Source organism: Danio rerio, chromosome 3 (assembly GCF_049306965.1).
Source record: "Danio rerio strain Tuebingen ecotype United States chromosome 3, GRCz12tu, whole genome shotgun sequence".
NCBI classification, from domain to species: Eukaryota; Metazoa; Chordata; class Actinopteri; order Cypriniformes; family Danionidae; genus Danio; species Danio rerio.
This window is the reverse complement of record NC_133178.1, coordinates 35,718,796-35,741,104: the sequence shown is the minus strand read 5'-3', so window position 1 is coordinate 35,741,104 and position 22,309 is coordinate 35,718,796. Positions and strand designations below refer to the sequence as shown.

Sequence of the window (22,309 nt, the reverse complement as noted above, 5' to 3'; positions counted from 1 at the left end):
TCCATACGGAGGTAAGCAGTCAGCTAATATGCGCAAAAAGAAACAACATCATACCGCCCCATAGCATTAGTTTTAAAGAAGAAATGCAGCCATACGTACCTCTGGCTACATAATTCACGATCTCCAGAAATGTACATTTTCAGACTGAGCCTGTGTTGTGTTTATATTATATTCTCATTATTTTCATCATTCTCTTTTCACAAATCTATTCAACATTATACAATAGACTACAAAAACACTTAGGACTTTAAGGACAAAATTGACCCGACTGAAACTACTAACAGTTCTATTCAAAGCTATTTAAGATAATACAAACATTGTATTTCTTTTTTTTTTTCAGGTTTTTTCATGACGCAGCAGATACTAACTCCCCCCTATTTTCTGCTTTGAGAGTTAAATTAATTAAAATAACGTAATATATAAATATGCAAATGTACTAGTATAGGTTATTTTATGTATAAGCATAATGTTTTTGTTTGTGTGTGAGTGATAATTTGCGTGACACCCCACTAAAATGTGCATATTAATTGATTTTGTTTCTAATTATTAATCTAATCATGTATTGTGATCATTTAAAAACCTTAAAAAACAACAAAACAATAGCATTATGTAAATAAACAAAAAGGAATAAAACTCTCAAAATGCATGAATATTTCGCAGCTACCATCAAGACTAGTAAAGAAATCTATGTTAGTGAAAGCAGAAAATACAAAATACAATCGGATACTTTTTTGACTGAATGTTTTTTGACATTGGTCAAACACCCATCTTCATACACCCTAACATTACAAACCAAACAAACAGATGAATAAACATACAAAAGTATAATTTGTGCTTTAACTGGACTGAAGGTCAGAAGAATGAAACATTACAAATAAATCTTTGAGCAAGTATGCACGACAGTTATTTGTTTTATGATTATTTGTTTTGCTTTTTTAGCAAGCCTTTATATAGTGATTTGTCCAATGCACCTATCATCTGATTTAGTTTGCACTGATAATAACTGAATAACTGGTCAGAAATTTCACCTAAAACAAGCTGATTTGAACATTACTATTATCAAATCAACGAAAGTGTGGGAAGTGTTCTGTTTTTACACACGTGATGTTTATATCATCTTAAGTTGCACCTCTAAAGAGATCAGATGCACACTTGCTCTTCATGTTAAACACTTGTGCACATTTGGGAAAAGCATGCTCAAATTCTCCCTGTGTCATGCTTCAATCCCATTCTGTTCTAAAAAAATCAAGTTTAAGCACAAAACAGCTCAAAATGAGAGCGAATGCTGAATAGTGTGGCCTACTTGTCCTTCAGCTCCTGCATGGTGCCTTTGTATGGAAACATTGATGCAATAGCAGTGAAAATCTTGTCGTGGGGAATCTTCTTATTGGCGGAGAGCTCTCTTCCTGGTGGAAAAGCAATAGTACAAAATCAGCACAGTCAGTAAAAGTAAACTAGTGCATAGGTTTATTGTGTAGGGGTCAGCGTGCACTGTAACTAGATACAGGCCTAAAACAAACTGAATGAACAAACAGGTTTACCCAGCCCTCACTGGGAGTAAAGGCACCGCTCAGAGCAAACAATTGCAGACAGACACACAGAGGCTGATCTGATGGGCAACACGCGAGCTGTTGTTCAACCACTGAAATTCAGCTGTAGACAATCAGGTCATATGGTGCTTAACCACAGCACGTCTGTTAAAAACCTTGATTCTACAGCAGTTTGATGCAACATTTAGGCCATTATTGTATCTGTTATTCTATTCAAAGTCTTAATATTAATGTTAGTTATACTACAAATGCATTAAGTAAACTTATCTTACCTTTTAAAATCCATAACAATGTAAATAGATATTATCGAATTTTTAAATATGGACTATCATTTAAACGTTTGGTCAGGATCAGGAAAAGTTTTTATTGGGTTTGTTTTTGGAAGAAGTCTCATCTTCTCACTAAGGATGCATTACTTGACTGAAAGTACAATGAAAACAGTAATATTTTGAAATAGTATTTACATTTTATCTTTTATTTCATATTGTTTAATTAATGTCTTCACTGTCGGATGATCAAATCAGCTTGAGGAGGAGCTGATATTTACTTTTTCCCTTTTATTGCTTTGAGCATTTAAGAGTAAATTCATTACAATTATGTAATTTACAGGGTTCCCACTCTTTCATGAACTTCAGACTCAAGGACTTTCAAGGACTTTTTAAAACACCATTAATTTTGAATCAAGTACTCTGTACTTCATACTTCAGCATAAGTAGCACCATGAAAGTCCTTAATGTACTTGACATTTCACTTAATATTTACTTTAAAAATATCATAGTAATGATGAACACTCATATTTAAACACTTCTGTTCAAAGAACTTTAATATCTACCTCTCTTTGGGAGTCAGACCTTAATCTTACATTTGAGGACGAGGCGTGGGACCAAATTTTGTCCTGCGTCATACCTCCTCTATCTGTGCACGACATTGCCTTTTCCAATTAAAATTTGTTCATCGAATATACTGGACAAAAGTGAGGTTGGCAAAAATAAGTCTTGGACTTGGACCCTGTATGTGATTGCTGTAATAAAGCACCTGCACACTTAATACATATGTTTTGGCTTTGTTCATTAATCACTTCTTTTTGGCTATCAATTTTCAAGTGTTTCTCTTCTGTGACAAAGATGCACATTGAACCGTGTCTTCTTATTGCACTTTTTGGACTTTCTCCAAATATAGCAAGGTTATCGAGCTGCATTTTTGACACTGTTAGCAAGACGGTGTATTCTTTTATTATAGAAACGAAGATTTCACTCGTTTTGACAACTGGTTGCAAGATGCATTGAGCTTCATCCATTTGGAAAAAAATCAGGTTTACAATAAACGGCTATACTAGGGCTTTTTCTGAAACATGGGACCCGTTTAGAATGTTCATTTCTGAGCATGTCAGTATCTCTACAAACTGTCAATCTAAATCTCAGGGCCTTTCAATTGAAAAGCACTTTGTATTAATACCTGTGGATTAATGTTTGTAATATTGGGATATCAAGGTACTTGTGTATTCTGTACAGTTTTTATTTATTTCTTTAATTTATTGTTTTTTTGTTTGTTTGTTTGTTTGTTTGTTTGTTTGTTTGTTTATTAATTTTTGTTTTTGTAATGTATTTATTTATTTATTTCTGTTTATTGATTTTTTTATTTTCTCTCTTGGATAAATGTATTTTCAACTTGTTTAGAAAGTAGGGGTGGGATTAATATTTGTTTAAATTTCTCTGTAAAATTACTTTGTTATATCTTTAAAAGTTTAATAAAAAGATTTATAAAAAAGAATTTGAATTCAATATAGGTAGTATTCAAATGTGGTCTATGAAATATTGATTAAATATGCAATGATGCTGGAAAAACTGCTTTAAATCACAAGAATATGTTACATTTAAGACTACTCGACAAAAAAAACTACTATTTTAAAGTAATAATTTTTCACAGTTACAGTTTTTAATTAAATGTAGCATTGGTGAGTTTGAGAGACTTTTAAAAATCTTATTGATTGATCAAATCTAATATTTGACCTGTAGAGTATATTACCATGTGAATTATCATTTCATTATTTATTCTGAAACCAACCTTCAGCAGTGTTCCTCCACTTCCTCTTGAAGAAGGCTGTCTTGGACTCCTCTGGTGCTTCTGCTGCACTTTTCTGCATCTCTTTCTCCTCCTCCTGCTTATTCTCTGCTGCGTCTGTGGGCTCTTTCTCCTCCTCCTCTTCCTCTGGGTCTGAATACTGGCTCAGCGCCTCCACCAGCTCTTTAAAGATCTCATCATTTATGAAGCCTCCCTCTATTAGAAAGGTACAAGATACTAATTTACACCACACTGCCTGCTTTACAATAAATGCAGATGATGTAATACTGACGTCTATGTGTGAATCTGTACTTGTCTGTTTGTCTAGAATTTAGCATGTAAAATGCTAATGCTCATGATGCATCTTTTCCTCCAAATCTTTTATTAAAATAATAATAACTTGCGTGGCACGGTGGCACAGTGGTTTGCACTGTTGCTTTACAGCAAAAAGGTCGCTGGTTCGAGTCCCCGCTGGGTCAGTTGGCACTTCTGTGTGGAGCTTGCATGTTCTCCCCATATTGGCATGGGTTTCCTGAGGGTGCTCCAGTTTTCCAAACAATTCCAAAGACATGTGGTACAGGTGAATTGGGTCCTCCAGGTTGGGGGTAAAGCGTTGGGCTAATGACCCGCCTCATAAAAATTAGGTGTTACGAAACACCCAACATGGGGTGGCTAAATACCAACTTCGATAAAAACAGCCTTGGAAGTAATTAAGTAATAATAATAACTTTAATAACAATTCTTTGTTATTCTTTATTTAGATATTAAAATATTTATTTGAAAAATATTCAAATAACAAACTGAACAAGTACAATTCAAGTAAAACATTGAATGGAAAAAAAATTTAAGTTAGAAATAATACAGAAATTATTTAATAAAATTATTGGTTTCCTCTTTTTTTGCTGTTGTTTAATTGACTTTCATTGTCAAACTTAACAGATTATATTAGTTAAATTAGTTAACTTCTATTAAGTTCTATTAGTTCTATTATTGTTCTATAAGTTAACAATACTATTTTATTTTTTTATTAAACAAACCTTTTACAATTTTCTTTATTTTGTTGGACAAAAAACAAAGAAAGTTGAAGAACGTTGAAAACTTGTAACCATTGACTTTCATAGCAGAAAAAACAAATACTATGGAAGTCAATGGCCTCAGGTTTTTAGCTTCAAAATATCTTCTTTTCTGTTCAAATGGAGAAACAAAGTTGTGAGTGCCTAAATAACTACAGAATTTTTTAGTTTTGGGTGAACTATCCCTTTAATGTGCTCACAAACATGATTTAAGAATGAATTATATTTCTACAGCACTTATTAATCATAGTTAATGTTTATATAAACATTTTTGATGCATTATTATAAAGCAAAATAGTACTTTTCAACATTAGGTAATGCACAGGGAGTTAATAAGGACCAACAATGAATGACAAGATTTACATTAAGTAACATAAAGAAACATGAATAAATACTTTAATAAATGTATTGTTTATTGATGGTTTATGTCAGTAAATACATTAACTAACACTAACAATTATAATAATACTAGGAAAGTGTTACCAGATTTTACACATTTACATTTAAGGCCATGCAGACGGATCTTTCATTCATCTAAATCTACATTCATCATAGAATCCTTCATAAATGTTTATTGTGGTTGCCACAACAGATTAAGCTGTATGACTGTTAAAATTAACAGCAATAATAAAAGTTACGTAACCATCACATGATGATGTGAAAATTACTTTTGCAGGATCATATGACACTGAAGGCTGAAGCTTTGAATAAAGGAGTAATTTACATTTTATTATATATTCAAATAAAAAAGTTTTAATAAAAGGCAATACTAAATAAAAACCTGTTATAAATGAATATATAATGGTAATAATCATTAATATTATTACATTATGGGCCCTATTATACAACTGGCACAATAAGGCTCAAGGGGTGTATGGTGTGATTTGTTGCTATTTTAAGACCAGCGCAGCCCTAATTTTCATGTTTTGCGCCATGTTGTTTAAATAGTAAGTCCATTTGTGCCACTTTGTGGACTCATGGGTGTTCTGGTCTAAAAAGGAAGTGTGTTAAGGCACGTTGCTATTTTGAGGAACTAAAATAAACAGTACATTGATCAACTAAAAGCAGGTCTAAAGTCCAGTGCCTTTTTCAGTTTGTTCATGACAATTTGCTTTTGTATAATGTTGTTCTTATTAGTAGTATGATTTATTATATGCATATTTATATTTGTTTTAATAAAAACAAGTTTAGATTTGTCCACTTGTTGGGTTTAGGAGACGTATGCATCTCTATATGGGCCATAAGAATAGGCTGTGTGTTTGGATATAACTCCACACTTAACTACACTTTGTTACTATTGTTAATTTATTCAATTGCTGGAAATTAGAACTGAATTTAGAAACAACTCTTTGTGCTTAACAAACAAAACTAAAGTTGTAGGCTAATGGATGTCTTTAGTGGAGTGCGTACCCTTTCCTTATCTAGGAAAGTAAAAGAATAAAATAAAGAGTAATAGTAAAGAGAAAGTAAAGAGGCCGAATCGAGGAGGCTCATTCTTTATCCTTGTGCTGCTAACTGTTTTCTTGCAAGTGAAGCATCCGGTTTTTCCTCTTACAATGTCCACCATGTAAAAAGCAAATAGACCATGGCGTAATGCAACTGACTCTTAAAGCGAATGTGAAATGAGACTCTGATTGGTTTAATGCATGTTATACTCAAAACACACCCATAACTCATTAAGAGAATAAACAAGTGGATTTGGACATGCCCTTAATGTTTTTGCGCCATGCGCTTTAGACTTTGCGCCTAGATCGTTAAAATAGAGCCCTATGTCCTCAAAGCATTCAGAGCTTTCTAGAAGAAGTGCATCCCAGCTCTCGTGATGTTTACATGTACACATATTGTGCTGCTCACCTCTGTCTCCATGCACACCATCATAATTGTCAATAAGCTCTTCCAAGAAAGCCTCGTCCTGTTCCAACACTTCATCTCCCATGTAGGGGATATTATGCAGAAACGTCTCATCCTCCACCTCAGAGACAAAGAGAAATTGATTTACATACAAACATGTTTTAATACAAACATTTGTGCGTATTCGAGATCCTTCTGAATGAGAGATAAATGCATAACAAGACTGTATATGCCTGTTGCGGGTGGGTGTTTTTAGTAGATGCCTACATTTGAGGCTGTACGTGTGTGTAGGCGTTTAAAGATGCACATCCCTCCTCTACCTGAGAGATGCTTTTAAAAACACATGCTGTCAGAACATGTGAACGCACTGCTGCTGGTGACCTACTTTCAAAATGACCACTGTCATACACTGATGCTTTTCTTTCTCCTTGTGTTTCTGCACATGCAGGCTTCTAATGGTGATTATGATTGAGTGCTTTCATATGTGCTAATGTGTGTGCGCTTATTGTCCACATCCAGTACCATGAAGTTCTGCTGCAGAGGGGACCAGGAGTACATGAATGGTATCCCGGCAACAGTTGTCAAGGGACGCATGGCAACTGCCTGGTTCGGAAAGGACGGAAAGCCAAACTCCACCATGCACAACTGTGATTGGACAAGAAAAGAGAAGACACGGAAACAGACAAGTCAAAGTGTCACTCAAAACTATTAATGGGCCCATTACCTTGCTTTAGCCCTACATATGCTAATTAGCAAATGTAATTTGAATATATTAATATTGTATTAGTTGCAATTGTATACACTTGACTTTACACAGCATTTACAAATATAGGTGACTAAATTAAAATCTGAATGAAATTGAATATGTGTAATATTATATATAATACAAACACTGCTCAGCATATATGAATACACCCCTGACAAATCACACATTTCAATTATAGGATGCTTTACAATAATATAGTTGTTAGATGCACTTACAAGTTAGATTAGTCATTACTGAAGCCAAATCTGGAGCTTATCTAACAAAATAACAATAATATTCCAAAAATTAGAAACCCAAATTTATGTTATTAAATAAAACTGCAAAAGCAAAACACTACAAACTGAAATTATGGTAATTTTGACGCTTGTATTTTTCTGCAATATTTGCATGAATTTTAATAGTATTATCTTAATTATCTTAATTTCTAAATATGTTTCATGACTAAAATATAATTTTAATAAATATGTGTTTAATAAATCTGTTTTGTTCAAATACACCAAAATACATTGCCAATATCACTGAGAAATGGAGAAAAATATTATTTTCAAAACGTGGTGTACTCAATTATGCTGAGCACTGTATTTACTGTTTAAGGCTGATTTATACTTCTGCGTTAAACGCATGCGTATGCTATGGCGTTAACGCATAGCCCTATGCTGTGGCTGTCGGCGTCGCTGACGTGCACCTCTCAAAAAATGTAACTACACGTCACAACAACGTGTAGCGCAAGCTCTGTGATTAGTCGGCTTGGTAGCGCTGACGAGTCTGGGCGGGACCAAGAGCCGTGCGAGCAGTGCGAGCCCGATGGCGCAATCGTTAACAAGTGTGGAGTCCCGTGAAGGAGCTCCAAATGGAAAGTTTTGTTTTGTGTTTACCTCATAGTTAAAGTTGTTGCACTTCCGCCGGTTCCTGCCTCAAAATGAGCGAGTTTGAGCCACTTGTACATCCCAGAAGCATTCAGAAAGAACAAAACACAGGCGAAGAAACTCGACACAGAGACACATTAACACCTCACTGCCAACTAGCGTTTAGGAAGTGTTAATGCAGACCAACACAGGCAGCACGCAGAAGTATAAATGCACAGCTACGCGCGTTGCATGCGCCGTGGGTTACGCCAGTCACTTGACGCAGAAGTATAAACCAGGCTTTATACACTCACTTTATTAGGTTAACACAAATTTCTAGTCACCCAATTACATGGCAGCAACTCAACTATCTCTAGGGTTCACAGAGAATCCAATAAAAAAAGAAAATATTCAGGGAGCGGCAGTTCTGTCGCCGTAAATGCCTTATTGATGCCAGAGGTCAGAGGAGAATGGCCAGACTGGTTCCAGATAATAGAAAGGCAACAGTAGCTTAAATAACCACTCATTACAAACAAGGTATCGAGAAGAGCATCTCTGAACACACAACCTTGAGGCCGATGGGCTACATTAGCAGAAGACCACACCGGGTGCTACTCTTGTAAGCTAAGAACAGGAAACTAAGGCTACATACAGGCTCACCAGAATTAGACAATAGAAGATTTGCCTGGTCTGACAAGTCTTGATTTCTGCCGCAACATTCTTAGGGTAGGATCAAAATTTGGCATCAACATGATAGCAAGGCTCCACCCTGCCTTTTATCATTGGTTCTGGCATATGATTATGGTGTAATGGTATGGGTGATCATTTCTTGGCACACTTTGGGCTTATTAGTACCAACTGAGCATCGTGTCAACTCCAGCGCCTTTCCTAAGTATTGTTGCTGACCATGTCCATACCTTTATGACCACAGTGTACCCATCTTCAAGCAGGATAACGCGCTGTGTCATAAAGCATGAATCATCTCAGACTGGTTTCGTGAACATGAGAGTGAGTTCACTGTACTCAAATGGCCTCCACAATCACCAGATCTCAATCCAATAGAGCACCTTTGGAATGTGGTGGAACAGCAGATTCACATCATGGATGTGCAGCTGACAATTCTGTAGCAACCGTGTGATGCTATCATGTCAATATCGACCTAAAACTCTGAGGAATATCTCCAGTACCTTGCTGCTCACGAAGTATTAAGGCAGTTTTGAAGGCAAAATAGGTCCAACCTGGTACCTGGTAAGATGTACCTAATAAAGTGGCCAGTATTATAAACATTGCTTACTGATATGGAGAAACATCATTCAGTAAAGGATATGGAAAGTACAAAGAACATAACAGGGGCACTTTTTGAGGTGAATTAAGGTCTTAAATAAAATGCTACACTGAATTAGTGACAGATTAAAATCAAAAAGAGTCAAACTGGGTACAAATGTGTGCCCCTGGGAATTGATGTAGGAGTAAACTTGTGAATATTTGGTTCTGCGTTTTCTAAAGAACGTCAAGTATGGTATTGTTTTGCAGGATCCAGCTGTGCTGTTATGTCCAGCAGACTCTCTGTAATCCACAGAGAACCAGGCTCTGCTCTGCCCGCCGGCTGGGTTTATTGTGGATTTCACACAAGTTGTAGATACTGAGCACTGGCTTGGCAAACACACAAATACATTTTTGGCAACGGAGTGCAGGAAAAAGACGTGAAGTGAGAAAAATAATCCCCACTTTGCTGCAGTTTTACCGGCCTACTGGTAATATTTGCCTTGACTAATTAATTTGAGGTTAACTGTGCCACGGTGAGTTCATTAAAAACATCATTAGATTGATCTAAACGCGTGTCAAGTGGAATATGATGAAGTGGGTACTGCAGGAAATGGAAGTTGAACCGTGGCACCTGATCTTGAGTCATTACTGGCATTTTGTTAGAATAAATTAGCTTTGGGAAATGGCGAGGCAAAGCTGACTATGTATTGATTCAGCTCATAAATCAGCTACAGGGGACAGTCTGCTGAATTCACAGACTCAGCTCACAGTAAAGCTATCTAGGGTCTAATGTAAATGAAGAATCACTGATTTTGGTTATTGGTGGTCAAATGACCCCGGCTCTGTCATTCTTGCCTTTTTGCTGGGCAGAGAGCCACTGGATGTGGACAGAGGAATGGACTGGATCCGGAGCTTGGACCATTCTTCATTCAGCAGCTCAGTTCCTACTTCAATCTTACGGCGATTTGACTGGAACAGAGCCTGTGGTGAAAAAGCCACAAACATTCAGCCAAGAAGTTAAAAACCAAGCTGAATTACAAGCATTTATAGCAACATTTATAGTATTAGAAAGAAAAAAAATAGCAAATAAGTAAATAGCTTTTTTGTGGTTAAAAATAAAGTAAAACATAAATATTGTGAAAAATATATATATTTTTTTAAATGTATCTCAAAATATTATTTATTCATGTTATGTCAAAGCTCAGTTTCACATGTTTTTTTATGAATCAATATTTCCCAAATAATGTTTAACAGAACTAATACATTTGCATAATATTTCCTATATTTATTTCATCTCTAGAAAATCTTATTTATTTTAGTTTGGTTGCAATAAAACAAGCCAGGCTCATTCTGAAAACGTACCTCTTTATAAATTTCTGGAGCGTGTACGTCCCGGGAGCTACGTTTTTGTTTTTTTTGCAGTTTTTTGGTTTTCTTGAATCCATCAGATGCCTCTGTGTACACTTTTTCAGATCTCAAATTTCTCTCACGAGTGTCATTTGCACCTGCTGTTCTCACTTAAATCCACATGAGGCAGCTGTCAACTGACTAACTGACTTACTGAACGACTGACAGACTGACTGACTGACTGAATAATTGACAGACCCACCCTCCTCCTTCCATAAACCCAACCAATAGTCTTTTCAAAAGCACCGATTGACCCATCCACCCACTTCCTTAAACCCAACTGACAGTTTTAAAAAGCGATGCAGAAAAAGAAAAGCCCTCGCCTGACTCTTAAGACGTTTTTCAGATTTTAACCCCATTCTCACTCTGTTATTTACTTGTTTATTTTATTTTTTGGCTTCTGTTTATGTCTTACATGATTTCTGGAACTTTCATAGCCAGACTCGAACCCTGACGTTACGGTAAACTTTCCTCTGCATCTCAAATCCGCTGACATAGAAGGTGAGCTAACAAGACAAACTGGTAACAATGGGAAAGCCATCCATACTGAGGTAAGCAATCAGCTCGTGAGCACGAAAAGAAACGGCGTTAAACCGCCCTGTAGTGTTCATTTTAAAGACGAAATGCATCCATACATACTTCTGGCTACATAATTCACGATCTCCAGAAATATATACAGGGCTACATTTTCAGAATGAGCTTGTATTGTAATAAAAGCATATCAGTGTTAGGCTATTACTGCATATAAAATATTTAAAAATATAAAAATATTTGCATATTAGTGATGATATGATGAATAAAGGTTAAATGTTATTTTTATTGGTTCCCTTAAGAAAATATATCGATTTTTAAGCTAAATACTAGAATCTTGCAAAATAGCTTTTTTTAAAAAATATTTTTAGTAATTTTTGTAATACATGTGGTTATTTGGATTACTAGTTGAATAGAAAGTTTAAAACAATATTTAACACATTTAAAAAGATTTATTTAACATTGACATTTTTTGTAACGTTATATGTCTAAGCGTCCATTGTAGGGGTTCCACAATATTAGGAAAATATGTGATGTGCAATTATGTTGTTAAGTATCACAATAACAATATTTAATGTGATTTAAACCTTTCGTTATACAATGCTAGTTTTTAAGCTGTGTTTAAATCATTTATTTATGTAATGATATTCAAATATACAGGTTATTATTAATCAATTCTAATTCAGACTAACCTGAATTAAACAGTATCAATGAAAAAAAGTGTATTTGAAAAACTATGAATGAGCGAAAACCTCAGCAGATATTCCGACTCTGACTGGCCGTTGTTATTTTCCTCTCTCAACTCTACTCAAGTCATTAGTGTTTATTTTCAGCTCTGGGTTCACTTTTGGGCTGCTCTAGCCAATAGCAGAAAGCAACCACTACTGGGAAGGTGGGGCTAAAGATAGTTAGGTCCCTTCTAACTGGTCAAATTTAGATAAGCAACCAATGCATACAATAAATGTAAGTTACCACACGTCTGCAAAATGTGTATTGCAAATACTATTATTGTAATAATAATTTTGCGATATATTATGTAGCCCTAATCCACAGCTGAAAGTATTCATTTTTTAAAATATAGAACACAAATATATATATATATATTTGTGTTCTATATTCTATTTGTGTATTCTATTTGTGTTCTATATTGTGTTCTATATATATTATATTCCATATAAATTTAATACATAAATAAACATAAAAATACACCTATAAAATAAAATATAGCTTGCTGACTTCAAATGTTTGATGGAAGTGTATAAAAGACAGACTAGAAACAAAGAAAACTGTGCAAATGCAAAAGACATCATACCTTGACTTGTTCAGCTTTGCGGAAGCGTTTCAATTGTCTTAATCTCATATACTCAGACTTCACTCTCTTCTTCCACTCCAGAAGATCTTGTCTGGGCTTCACAGTGCAGGGCCGAGGGCCTGACACTTCCTCCATCCTCAGACCTCACTAGACTGCAACACAGGACAAGAGTAACACTTAAAATACAGAACAAATACACTTAAATTGAGCTTACTTACTGATGTTAATACATATATGTTATATAGGATGGAGAATGTTTAAGGATTTTGTACAATTTGCAACAAGTTAAATGTAAATAAACTATTTCTGATTTATTAGTGTTTCTAAAAGTAATAACATGGTAATAATAAAGATAAAAAAGAGTTTCAATATTTTGTCTGCAGCAATAATGTTTCAATCATTTAAAATGCAATGAAATGATAAGTTTAATAATTTATTCTTTTCCATAGTTTAGCACAGAGGTCACAATAAGTGGTTTCATTCATTCATTTTCTTTTCTGCTTAATCCCTTATTAATCAGGGGTCACCACAGTGGAATGAACCGCCAACTTATCCAGCATATGTTTTACACAGCGGATACCCTTTCCTCTGCAACCCAGTATGGGGAAACACCCATACACACTCATTCACACACATACACTACGACCAATTTACTTTATTTACCCAGAAGAAAACCCACACAAACATGGCAGAACATGCAAACTCCACACAGAAACGCCAACTGGCCCAGCCAAGACTCGAACCAGTGACTTTTTTGCTGTGAGGCGACAGTGCTAACCACTGAACCACTCTGTCACCCTAAGTGGCTTTATTATTACATAAATATATTGGTAAACTGAATAATAATAATAACATTATTTCACACATAGTTTGTCATTTTATTTTCACCAAATAATTTTATAAATAAAGTAGACACTTGCATTTAATATCCTTTTTATGTACATATATCAATTATTTTAAAATATTTATGTACTTTTGTATTGAAATCCTTTAATATATATATATTTTGCACATTTTCTAAGTTATATGTACATTAATATATATTTAATAATATATACCTGAAATTTAGAAAATATGCAAAAAAATATATTTTTTATAGGATTTTAATACAATTATGCATTAATTCTATTTATTAATATATATTTTTATTATCATTAAATTATTTTAATAGAACTTTTTTATTTTATACTACTGTATTTTTATTTATATTTATGAAATATTACATACATTTATTTATTCATTTTCTTTTTGCTTAGTCCTTTTATTAATCAGGGGTCGCCACAGCAGAATGAACCACCAACTTATCGAGCATATGTTTTACGCAGCGGATGCCCACTCATACACACACTACCGACAATTATACTTATGAAGAAAACTGGAGCACCCGGAGGAAACCCACGCCAACACAGGGAGAACATCCAAACTCCACACAGAAATGCCAACTTTTTTTCTTTATGATTTCCCTCCAAACATTTACAGTCCCCCTGCACTCCATTTCAATCCCCTGGTAGTGGGACCCCCCACCCACACACAGATAATCGTATTCTCCATTACTATTTATTCTCTTGAAACCATTGCTTCATCTTCATATGAAACATATTCTCTTCGATGTGATACACAACACCTTCCAGAAGGGTTCCCGTTAGATGTGACTCATTCTCTTCCAACACACACACACACACACACACACACACACACACACACACACACACACACACACACACACACACACACACACACACACACACACACACACTCAAGAGACCTATAAATCGCATGACTCAAACTTTATCATTGAGTAGTGACTCCACACAGCACTCATTCACTGCCCCCTGCAGTTCACAAAATACAACTAACATTCCGCATTACACACCATTTTTAAAGGTCTCCACTTCAGACAAGCACTTTAGATGAAACGAAGCATGCCGTGAATCCCGCAATGCCAAAAAGAACTTAAAAAAACAACACACCACCCTGCAGACAGAGAGCAAAAACTGCGTATGCAAATATCTCGCCCCGGTGACAGCGGGCTCGGAAAAACACGCGCTCCTCACGCTGGAAGTGGGCGTGTCTCTCCCGCGAGCCCAGATCAGCACAGTGCGGATAAGTGCGTAGTACACTTTTCACCCTTTCTCAAAACCCTCCAACACTGTTTTCACGAACTTTCGACGAGCTAAAACCAAATACAAAACGTTGAGAATGTGGAAAGGTTATAGTGACCGCGAACGAGAGCGTTTATTGCGAAGGACGCTACGCTCCAGCAACGCCACACGTTGAAAATACTTGCACGAGACACAAACGACACCCGATTTAAAGACGTCGAGTGCACAACATTCCCCTATCCAAGACCGCTTGTGCACACACGCTGGATATTAAAGATAGCGATCACCGAGTTCTGAAATACCTTGAGACTCACCGCTTCCTCCTCCTTTTTAAAACCCTCCACGAATCGGCTTCAGCTTCAAGTGCGCAGCAAAGAAGTCCGCGTGCCCCCAAAAAACCCCGTCCTGTGGTGAAAACGCCGTCCTGCCTACAGAGTCGCTGCGGTTATCGGTGCCAGAGTGTTTGTGCGGGCGAGCGCAGGGCATGCGAGGAGTCCTCGGTCGCCCGTAAGCATGTCGAGATTGTAGTTGTACAGTTAAGAGCTGCGCACTTGGTTGGCACGGTCAAAGCACAGGGTGACGTCTTTATTATGAACATACTCCAGCTCTCTCTGACTGGAGCGCTGAGTGCACTGACGGGGAACAAACCATGCGACTCATTTACGCTCTAATAATAGACCACATGCAAACATTTAAATGAGCCTAATATATTTATGATACATAGCCTATAATAAACAATATAAATACAAATAATTAAATCTTAATGGATATTATCTATCTATCTATCTATCTATCTATCTATCTATCTATCTATCTATCTATCTATCATTATTATTATTATTATTATTATTATTATTATTATTATTACACTTGTTATTATCGTTTAATAACCCAGTTGTCGTATAATTTATAGACTACATTATACGATTAAAATATACGAAAAATATTTTAGATTTCATAATGCAAAACAGCTGACAAATCGTCTAAGTAGATTTTGTACTTTAAATCGAGATGCGTAGGCTTTATGCGTGATTTGTACACGTGGATGTTAATATATGCAGGGATAGAAGTCTCCGCGCAAAGGGGCTTGGCTTGAGGATCCAATGCTTGTTGTTTTTGCACGGCTCCCTTGAGATCCGCAGCGCGGAGCATGTGCCGTTTTCCTCCAGAGAGAGAGAGAGAGAGAGAGAGAGAGAGAGAGAGAGAGAGAGAGAGAGAGAGAGATCCGCCCGCCCGCCGCGCGACGCACAAGGCACGGCCCTTCTCTGCGCGTCACACGTGACACAACGTGAACGCGCAAGAATGGACGCGCTCGCCTCTAATGTCAAAAAGGAAATGTTCGAATGTGTGTACATCATTTCCTGATCACCGATTATATTATATCAATTTTAATTTACTATAGTCCACTGTCTATAATCATATGTTTTTAAAAATACATGTTGATGTTATGATAGCGAATATAGCGTGGTGGTGACGCCAAGACACGTGCCACTATAACCACAATTGTTAGGATATTAAAGATTAGATATTTTGTAGCTTGCTTTCTACAGATGTTTAAAATTATATTTTTAAATCCACTAGAGGGCGACACATAGCCATTTATAGTTATGCATGTTTAAAGAAACAGCTCTCACAAATATAAAGTTTTGCTCAAACTGTTACAAACTTGTTTAGCTTTTTTTATTATTATTGACACAAAGAGAGAGGGCTGGCAGAAGGACAGTCATTCAGTTTAGTTGTATACAAAAATCATTCAATGGAAGTAAATGGAACTCTTGTTTGTGTTTTATTTTGGTTTTTGAGATAAACATTCATGTGACTCTATAACAGAGATGCCCAAATTAGAGCTCCCGGGTCAAAGTTGGCTCTTGGTAACCTTTGATTTGGCCCGCCATCCCATCTGAGAAAAGATTTAGAATGAAAGTTGTGGCAAATGCCTTCAACAGATATCGTCATTTCTAATTTAACGTTTTGTTTAATTGCTGCACTTGCGTTACAAAAAGGTCAACTAAAATTAAATGAATTAATAATAATAATAATTTAATAAATTAAATTAAATTAAATATTGTGCGGCGACGAAGTAGGTAGTGCTGTCGCCTCACAGCAAGAAGGTCGCTGGGTCGCTGGTTCGAGCCTCGGCTCAGTTGGCATTTCTGTGTGGAGTTTGCATGTTCTCCCTGCGTACGCATGATTTCCTCCGGGTGCTTTGGTTTCCCCCACAGTCCAAAGACATGCGGTACAGCTGAATTGGGTTTTCCGTAGTGTATGAGTGTGTGTGTGTGTGAATGTGTGTGAATGTTTCCCAGAGATGGGTTACAGCTGGAAGGGCATCTGCTGGGTAAAAACATGCTGGATAAGTTGGTGGTTCATTCCGCTGTGGCAACCCCGGATTAATAAAGGGACTAAGCCGACAAGAAAATTAATGAAGGAATAAATATTGTGCATGAATCAGATTTTAAAAATGTAAATACTGTCACTTAAAGATAGAAGACAATGCTCAAGACATTGACAAGCAAATTGACAAGTATTATTATAAAATTTGACATTATATAAAAATTGACAAGTATTATTTCAAACTACTAAATTGTCAATAAAAGTCACTTTTTTAAAACTGTACAGTTGAATTTTCAGCATCAAAAGTCGACAGAGCAGAGATCAACATCCCATAATGCAATTCACAACCATAAATAAATGGAAAACACTTGTGAATCACAAAATACAGACACTGTAAAACATGTTTTACAATGCATGTAAAAAAATTGTAAACTTGAGAAGGTATTAATGTTCTATATTGTATGAATTTGTTTCGTTTGATTGAGATCTGGATATATTTGCCAAGCTGTCCTGGTCACATGATTTCCCTCTAGCACCAGCTGTGTTGCTTCACTGCCATTTACAAATCCTCTTCTGTGGCCCCATGGGATAGTAAAGTGTCCATCACATGCTCACTTCAGAACTCTTATGAGCACTATGAATTCAGACTAAAGTCTTGTCAAGTAATGTATAATAGGAAAGCAGAGTATGAAATGTGTCTTAAACAATTACAAGAATAGTTCACAAAAACTGAAAACCACATTGTCCCAAACCTGTATGACTTCCTTTCTTTAGAGCAGTGTTCCCAACCCTGTAGGCCAGTGGTGTCAAACTCAGATCCTGGGGGGCCACAACCCTGCACAGTTTAGTTTCAACCCAGCTCCAACTTATCTGTAGGTTTCAAGCAAGCCTGAAGAACTCAATTAGTTTGATAAGCTGTGTTTAATTATTGTTATAACTAAACTCTGCAGAGCTGTGGCCCTTCAGGAACTGAGTTTGACACCTGTTACTGGAGGCACACCAAGGTCCAATCCCAATTCTACCCTTTAGGCCTTCTCCTTACCCCTACCCCTCGTTTTGCGGTAGGGGTAGGGGTGTGCCAATTCTCTTTAGCTTAAAGCTGTAGGGCTAAGGGGAAGGACTATATACCTTTTCAAATGGAGATTTTTCAGAACAACACTTGAAACCAAGGGCTATGAAAATTCTCATAACTCCTGTACAGTAGTCCTACAACATACTTTCACATCTGTCACTCGATGACACTTGAATACCCTGTCAGTGATGTTTAGTGGCTGTGAATGAGCTTTCACAGTGTCTGGTATAACGTTAATGTTGTTTTCTTGTGTTTACATAAATAGCCACTGTGTAAATGCACAGTACAGTTATGATCTTATTGCCACATTATATCATTATGACAACATGATATATGCCTTCAGTGATTTCCTGAAGATAAACACCAAAAAAGAACACAACTGGAATAACTACAGCAGACGCAATCGTCTGATCCCGTATGAAGTAAGGGATCGCAATGACGTGTGCAGGTGTTGAAGTGCTGTCCCATTTCTTAGGGGTCAATTTTGAAGCCTTTCTCCTTCACACTCCGATTCAAGGGCCAAGGGCAAGGGGATAGACACAATTATACAACAATAGAATTGGGATTGGGCCCAACAGTACATATCCGCTTGTAAGTGTGACGTCACGCGAAGCGGCTTCCGGGTCCAAACACTCATTCAAATGAATGGGGAGACTCGTGAAATGTTAATATTAAGCGTTTACAAAGCGATTTAAAATTTTCGAAAATCACGATCACAATATATATGCCCATGCCTAATATCCAATGGCCAGAAAGTTAATCATTTCTTTTATAAATTGTTAAAATTTTGGTATTTGTGATGCAGCAAGCAGAGATTATGACTTTATATAATATTAACTTTAATGTGTGATATGAATAAAAAGAATGAATAAACAAATGATGGTCCCACTTTATATTAAGTGGCCTTAACTAATATGTACTTACATAGGATTTAATATTTTGTTACTATGTACTTGTTGTGTAAATACATGTATTTACTGTGTACTTATGCTTAATTAAATACAGGTATGTAATTACATCTGTAATTAACTTTTGTAATTACATTTGTAAATACACTGTTGACCATCCCTTACACCTTAACCCACCCTTAAACCTACCCATCCCACCAAACCTGTCCATAACCCAACCTTTATCCCAACTCAAAAGCACCACAAGTGTTTACAAATACATTATAAACACAGTAAGTACATTGTATTAATTTTTTGATTTAAGTAAATAGTAGTTAAGGCCACTTAATATAAAGTGGAACCCAAATGATTTCTCAACTCAAATGAGTGGCGGCTTGGACCCGGAAACAGTATTACATACGTCATCAGTTACCAAGCGGAGCCACAGCCATGTCACCCTGCAGCCAAAGACCGGTTACTCACTGAAGCTAAGCAGGGCTGAGCCTTGTCAGTACCTGGATGGGAGACCACTAGGGAACACTAGGTTGCTGTTGGAAGTGGTGTTAGTGAGGCCAGCAGGAGGCGCTCAACCTGTGGTCTGTGTGAGTCCTAATGCCCCAGTAAAAGTGAAGGGGACACTACACTGTCAGTGGGCGCCGTCTCACGGATGAGACGTTAAACCGAGGTCCTGACTCTCTGTGGTCATTAAAAATCCCATGGCACTTCTCGTGAAAGAGCAGGGGTGTAACCCCGGTGTCCTGGCCAAAGTCCCTCTATCGGCCCTTACGATCATGGCCTCCTAATCATCCCCTTCCACCGAATTGGCTCTATCACTGTCTCTCCACTCCACCAATAGCTAGTGTGTGGTGAGCGCACTGGCGCTGTTGTCCTGTGGCAGCCGTCGCATCATCCAAGTGGATGCTGCACACTGGTGGTGGTGAGGAGAGACCCCCCTCATGATTGTGAAGCGCTTTGGGTGTATAGCCATACACAATAAATGCGCTATATAAACACACATTACATTACATTTGGATGTCTCCCCTATCTGATCCATTCATTTCAGGTTTTCGAGTCTTTTCTAATGTTCTGATGAGTTGATTCAGGTGTGTTTGAATTAAAGAGGTTGAAAATGTGTGCAAACTATTCCTTTACTGTGCATAAAAATTACATATTATGACAAGTACTTATTTGTAATGAACATCATACATTGGTCACGTTTTTATAGTTTCTTACACTTTTCATTTTTTCTGAAATATTATCAAATGTTGACATTTTGGGAGTTAGTTTCATCCATTTCATACGGTGGCCGAGAGAGCTTACCGTGCTGCAATTTAAGAAAACACGTGCAACTACAAAAAAACGCTAGCAAATTGAGAAAAGATCTTCATACTTTTGACAGCACCCAAGCTGGAAATTGTCACAATGCATATACATAAAAAATGTGCTGCATTTACACACAATGGAAACCATTTACACAAACGAGCTGCATTTTCTCACAACACAAAAAAAACAAAACTGAACACAATATAAAAGTTTCAAGGGGACCCATAAAACATGACAGATGTCGCTGTGTCATGACCATTCCTCAGTGAAGTTGTAGATGATATTTCAAAGGTGAGTTTTTTGTTTGTTTATTTTAACATACCGACTCCCTTGTCTTTAGTGTTTTTTAGCCTAAATAACCATAACATAAATTGTCATGTTAGGGAGATCGAAACAGGAACAAAAACGGGTGTAGAATCCAAGTGCAGATTTTAATGTGAAATTAGTGCAGTGACAGAGGCAAAACTCCAAAAATCAAAGACAAAGTATCAAAGTAAACAAACAAACAAGGAACTCAAACAGATTAAACTAGAACTAGACTTACAGTAGCGACTATGACAAGATACAAAACTGGATTCAGGAACACATAGCAACAAAGGCGAACTAACAAACAGAGGTTGAATGGCTGAATATATAGTCCAGGTAATCAACGGGGAAACAGAGACAGCTGTGATTGCATATCAGTATATATGAAAGACCGGGTGTGTGCGCGAAGGAATGTGTGGATATGTAGTTCTTTCACCACTGTAGTTCACAGCGAGTTGCTGGTGAACTACAGTGGCATCTGGTGGACACAGACAATCATGACAATAAATAGCCGGATGCGTCACCTTTAGGGTCACCTTAAAACCCGTTGTGCTGAGAGAAAATGCAGCACGTTTTTATTAATTGTTTGCGTTGTGTGAAAATGCAGTGGCTTTTTTTAAATAATGTGTTTGTGTTGTGAGGATTTGCAGCACGTGTGCTGTCAAACAGATGAAGATCTTTTCCTAATTTGCTGATGTTTTTGTAATTGCATGTATTTTCTTAAATTGGAGCATGTTAAGCTATCTCAGCCACCGGAATTTTATTATTAATTACCAGTTTTATTATTAATTATATTAGTTACAATGGTTTATAATTAAATTATATTTTTTTATATAAAATTAATTAGTATTTTGCTAAAATTGGCCAGGTGTTTCAGCTTCTTTCCAGCAGGGACAGAACATCAACATGACGTCAGATTGATGCTGTACCCCCATATTGTGTAGACTGCATTTTGTTTGAAAATGAAAATCGGGTTGACGTCAGAACCCAATGACAACCTAAAATCAACTAAATATCAATGTCTAATGATGTTACAGCTTGACATTGTGTGGACATTACCACTATAACGTCTATCAGACATTGGATTTCGGTTGCCATACCTAATGAATAAATGTCAGTATTTGACATCAATTTGACATTGGTTTAGGATGTTGGCTCAACGTTGGATTTTAATCACTTTCTAACACAACTTAAAATCAACCAAATATCACGTCATTTCACATCATTATTTGACGTCAAAATAACATTGTCCTTGCTGGCATTGAATTTTGGTCACCTGATGTCACAACATCTAACCTAATATTAACATCTACAAACATTGTGTGCCTGCTGGATTCGGTGTATAAGCTGAGATTGAGATGGTATTTCTCAGTGCTTCAGTATGTGATAGATAGAGCGGTAACACAATGTTTCCTCACACCCTTATCCCAGTAATAGGCCCATCTTAACGGGGTTTCCCTAGGCCGGTCTGGTGTTTATCTTGGACTGCACAACAGAAGCAAACACAGGCAGAAAGATAGACAGAGGAGGGAGGTCTTATCTGCGGAAAGTTTTTAATTACGGGCAGTTTAAACCATGGATGTTGGTTTTGGCCGATCAAATACAGATCGATATCAGGCGGTG

General features: G+C 36.7%; 1 protein-coding gene across 3 annotated transcripts in view; it reads right to left on the bottom strand.

Moving 5' to 3' along the window:
- The window catches only part of ezh1 (enhancer of zeste 1 polycomb repressive complex 2 subunit), a 32,749-nt gene extending 17,393 nt beyond the window's left edge, over positions 1-15,356 (bottom strand). Inside the window, exons 1-7 of one of the 3 annotated variants that reach the window (XM_009299640.5) lie at positions 15,067-15,356; positions 12,663-12,814; positions 10,268-10,393; positions 7,058-7,180; positions 6,539-6,656; positions 3,615-3,827; positions 1,304-1,406 (exon numbers count right to left, since the gene is read on the bottom strand). In XM_009299640.5, the coding sequence (XP_009297915.1) occupies positions 1,304-1,406; positions 3,615-3,827; positions 6,539-6,656; positions 7,058-7,180; positions 10,268-10,393; positions 12,663-12,797 (818 nt within the window). In that variant the 5' untranslated portion in view covers positions 12,798-12,814; positions 15,067-15,356. Of the gene's footprint in view, positions 1-1,303; positions 1,407-3,614; positions 3,849-6,538; positions 6,657-7,057; positions 7,181-10,267; positions 10,394-12,662; positions 12,815-15,066 lie in introns of all 3 variants that reach the window. The other 2 variants (XM_005164140.6, NM_001039983.2) reach the window with 2 other exon arrangements.
- Positions 15,357-22,309: the final 6,953 nt, after the last annotated feature.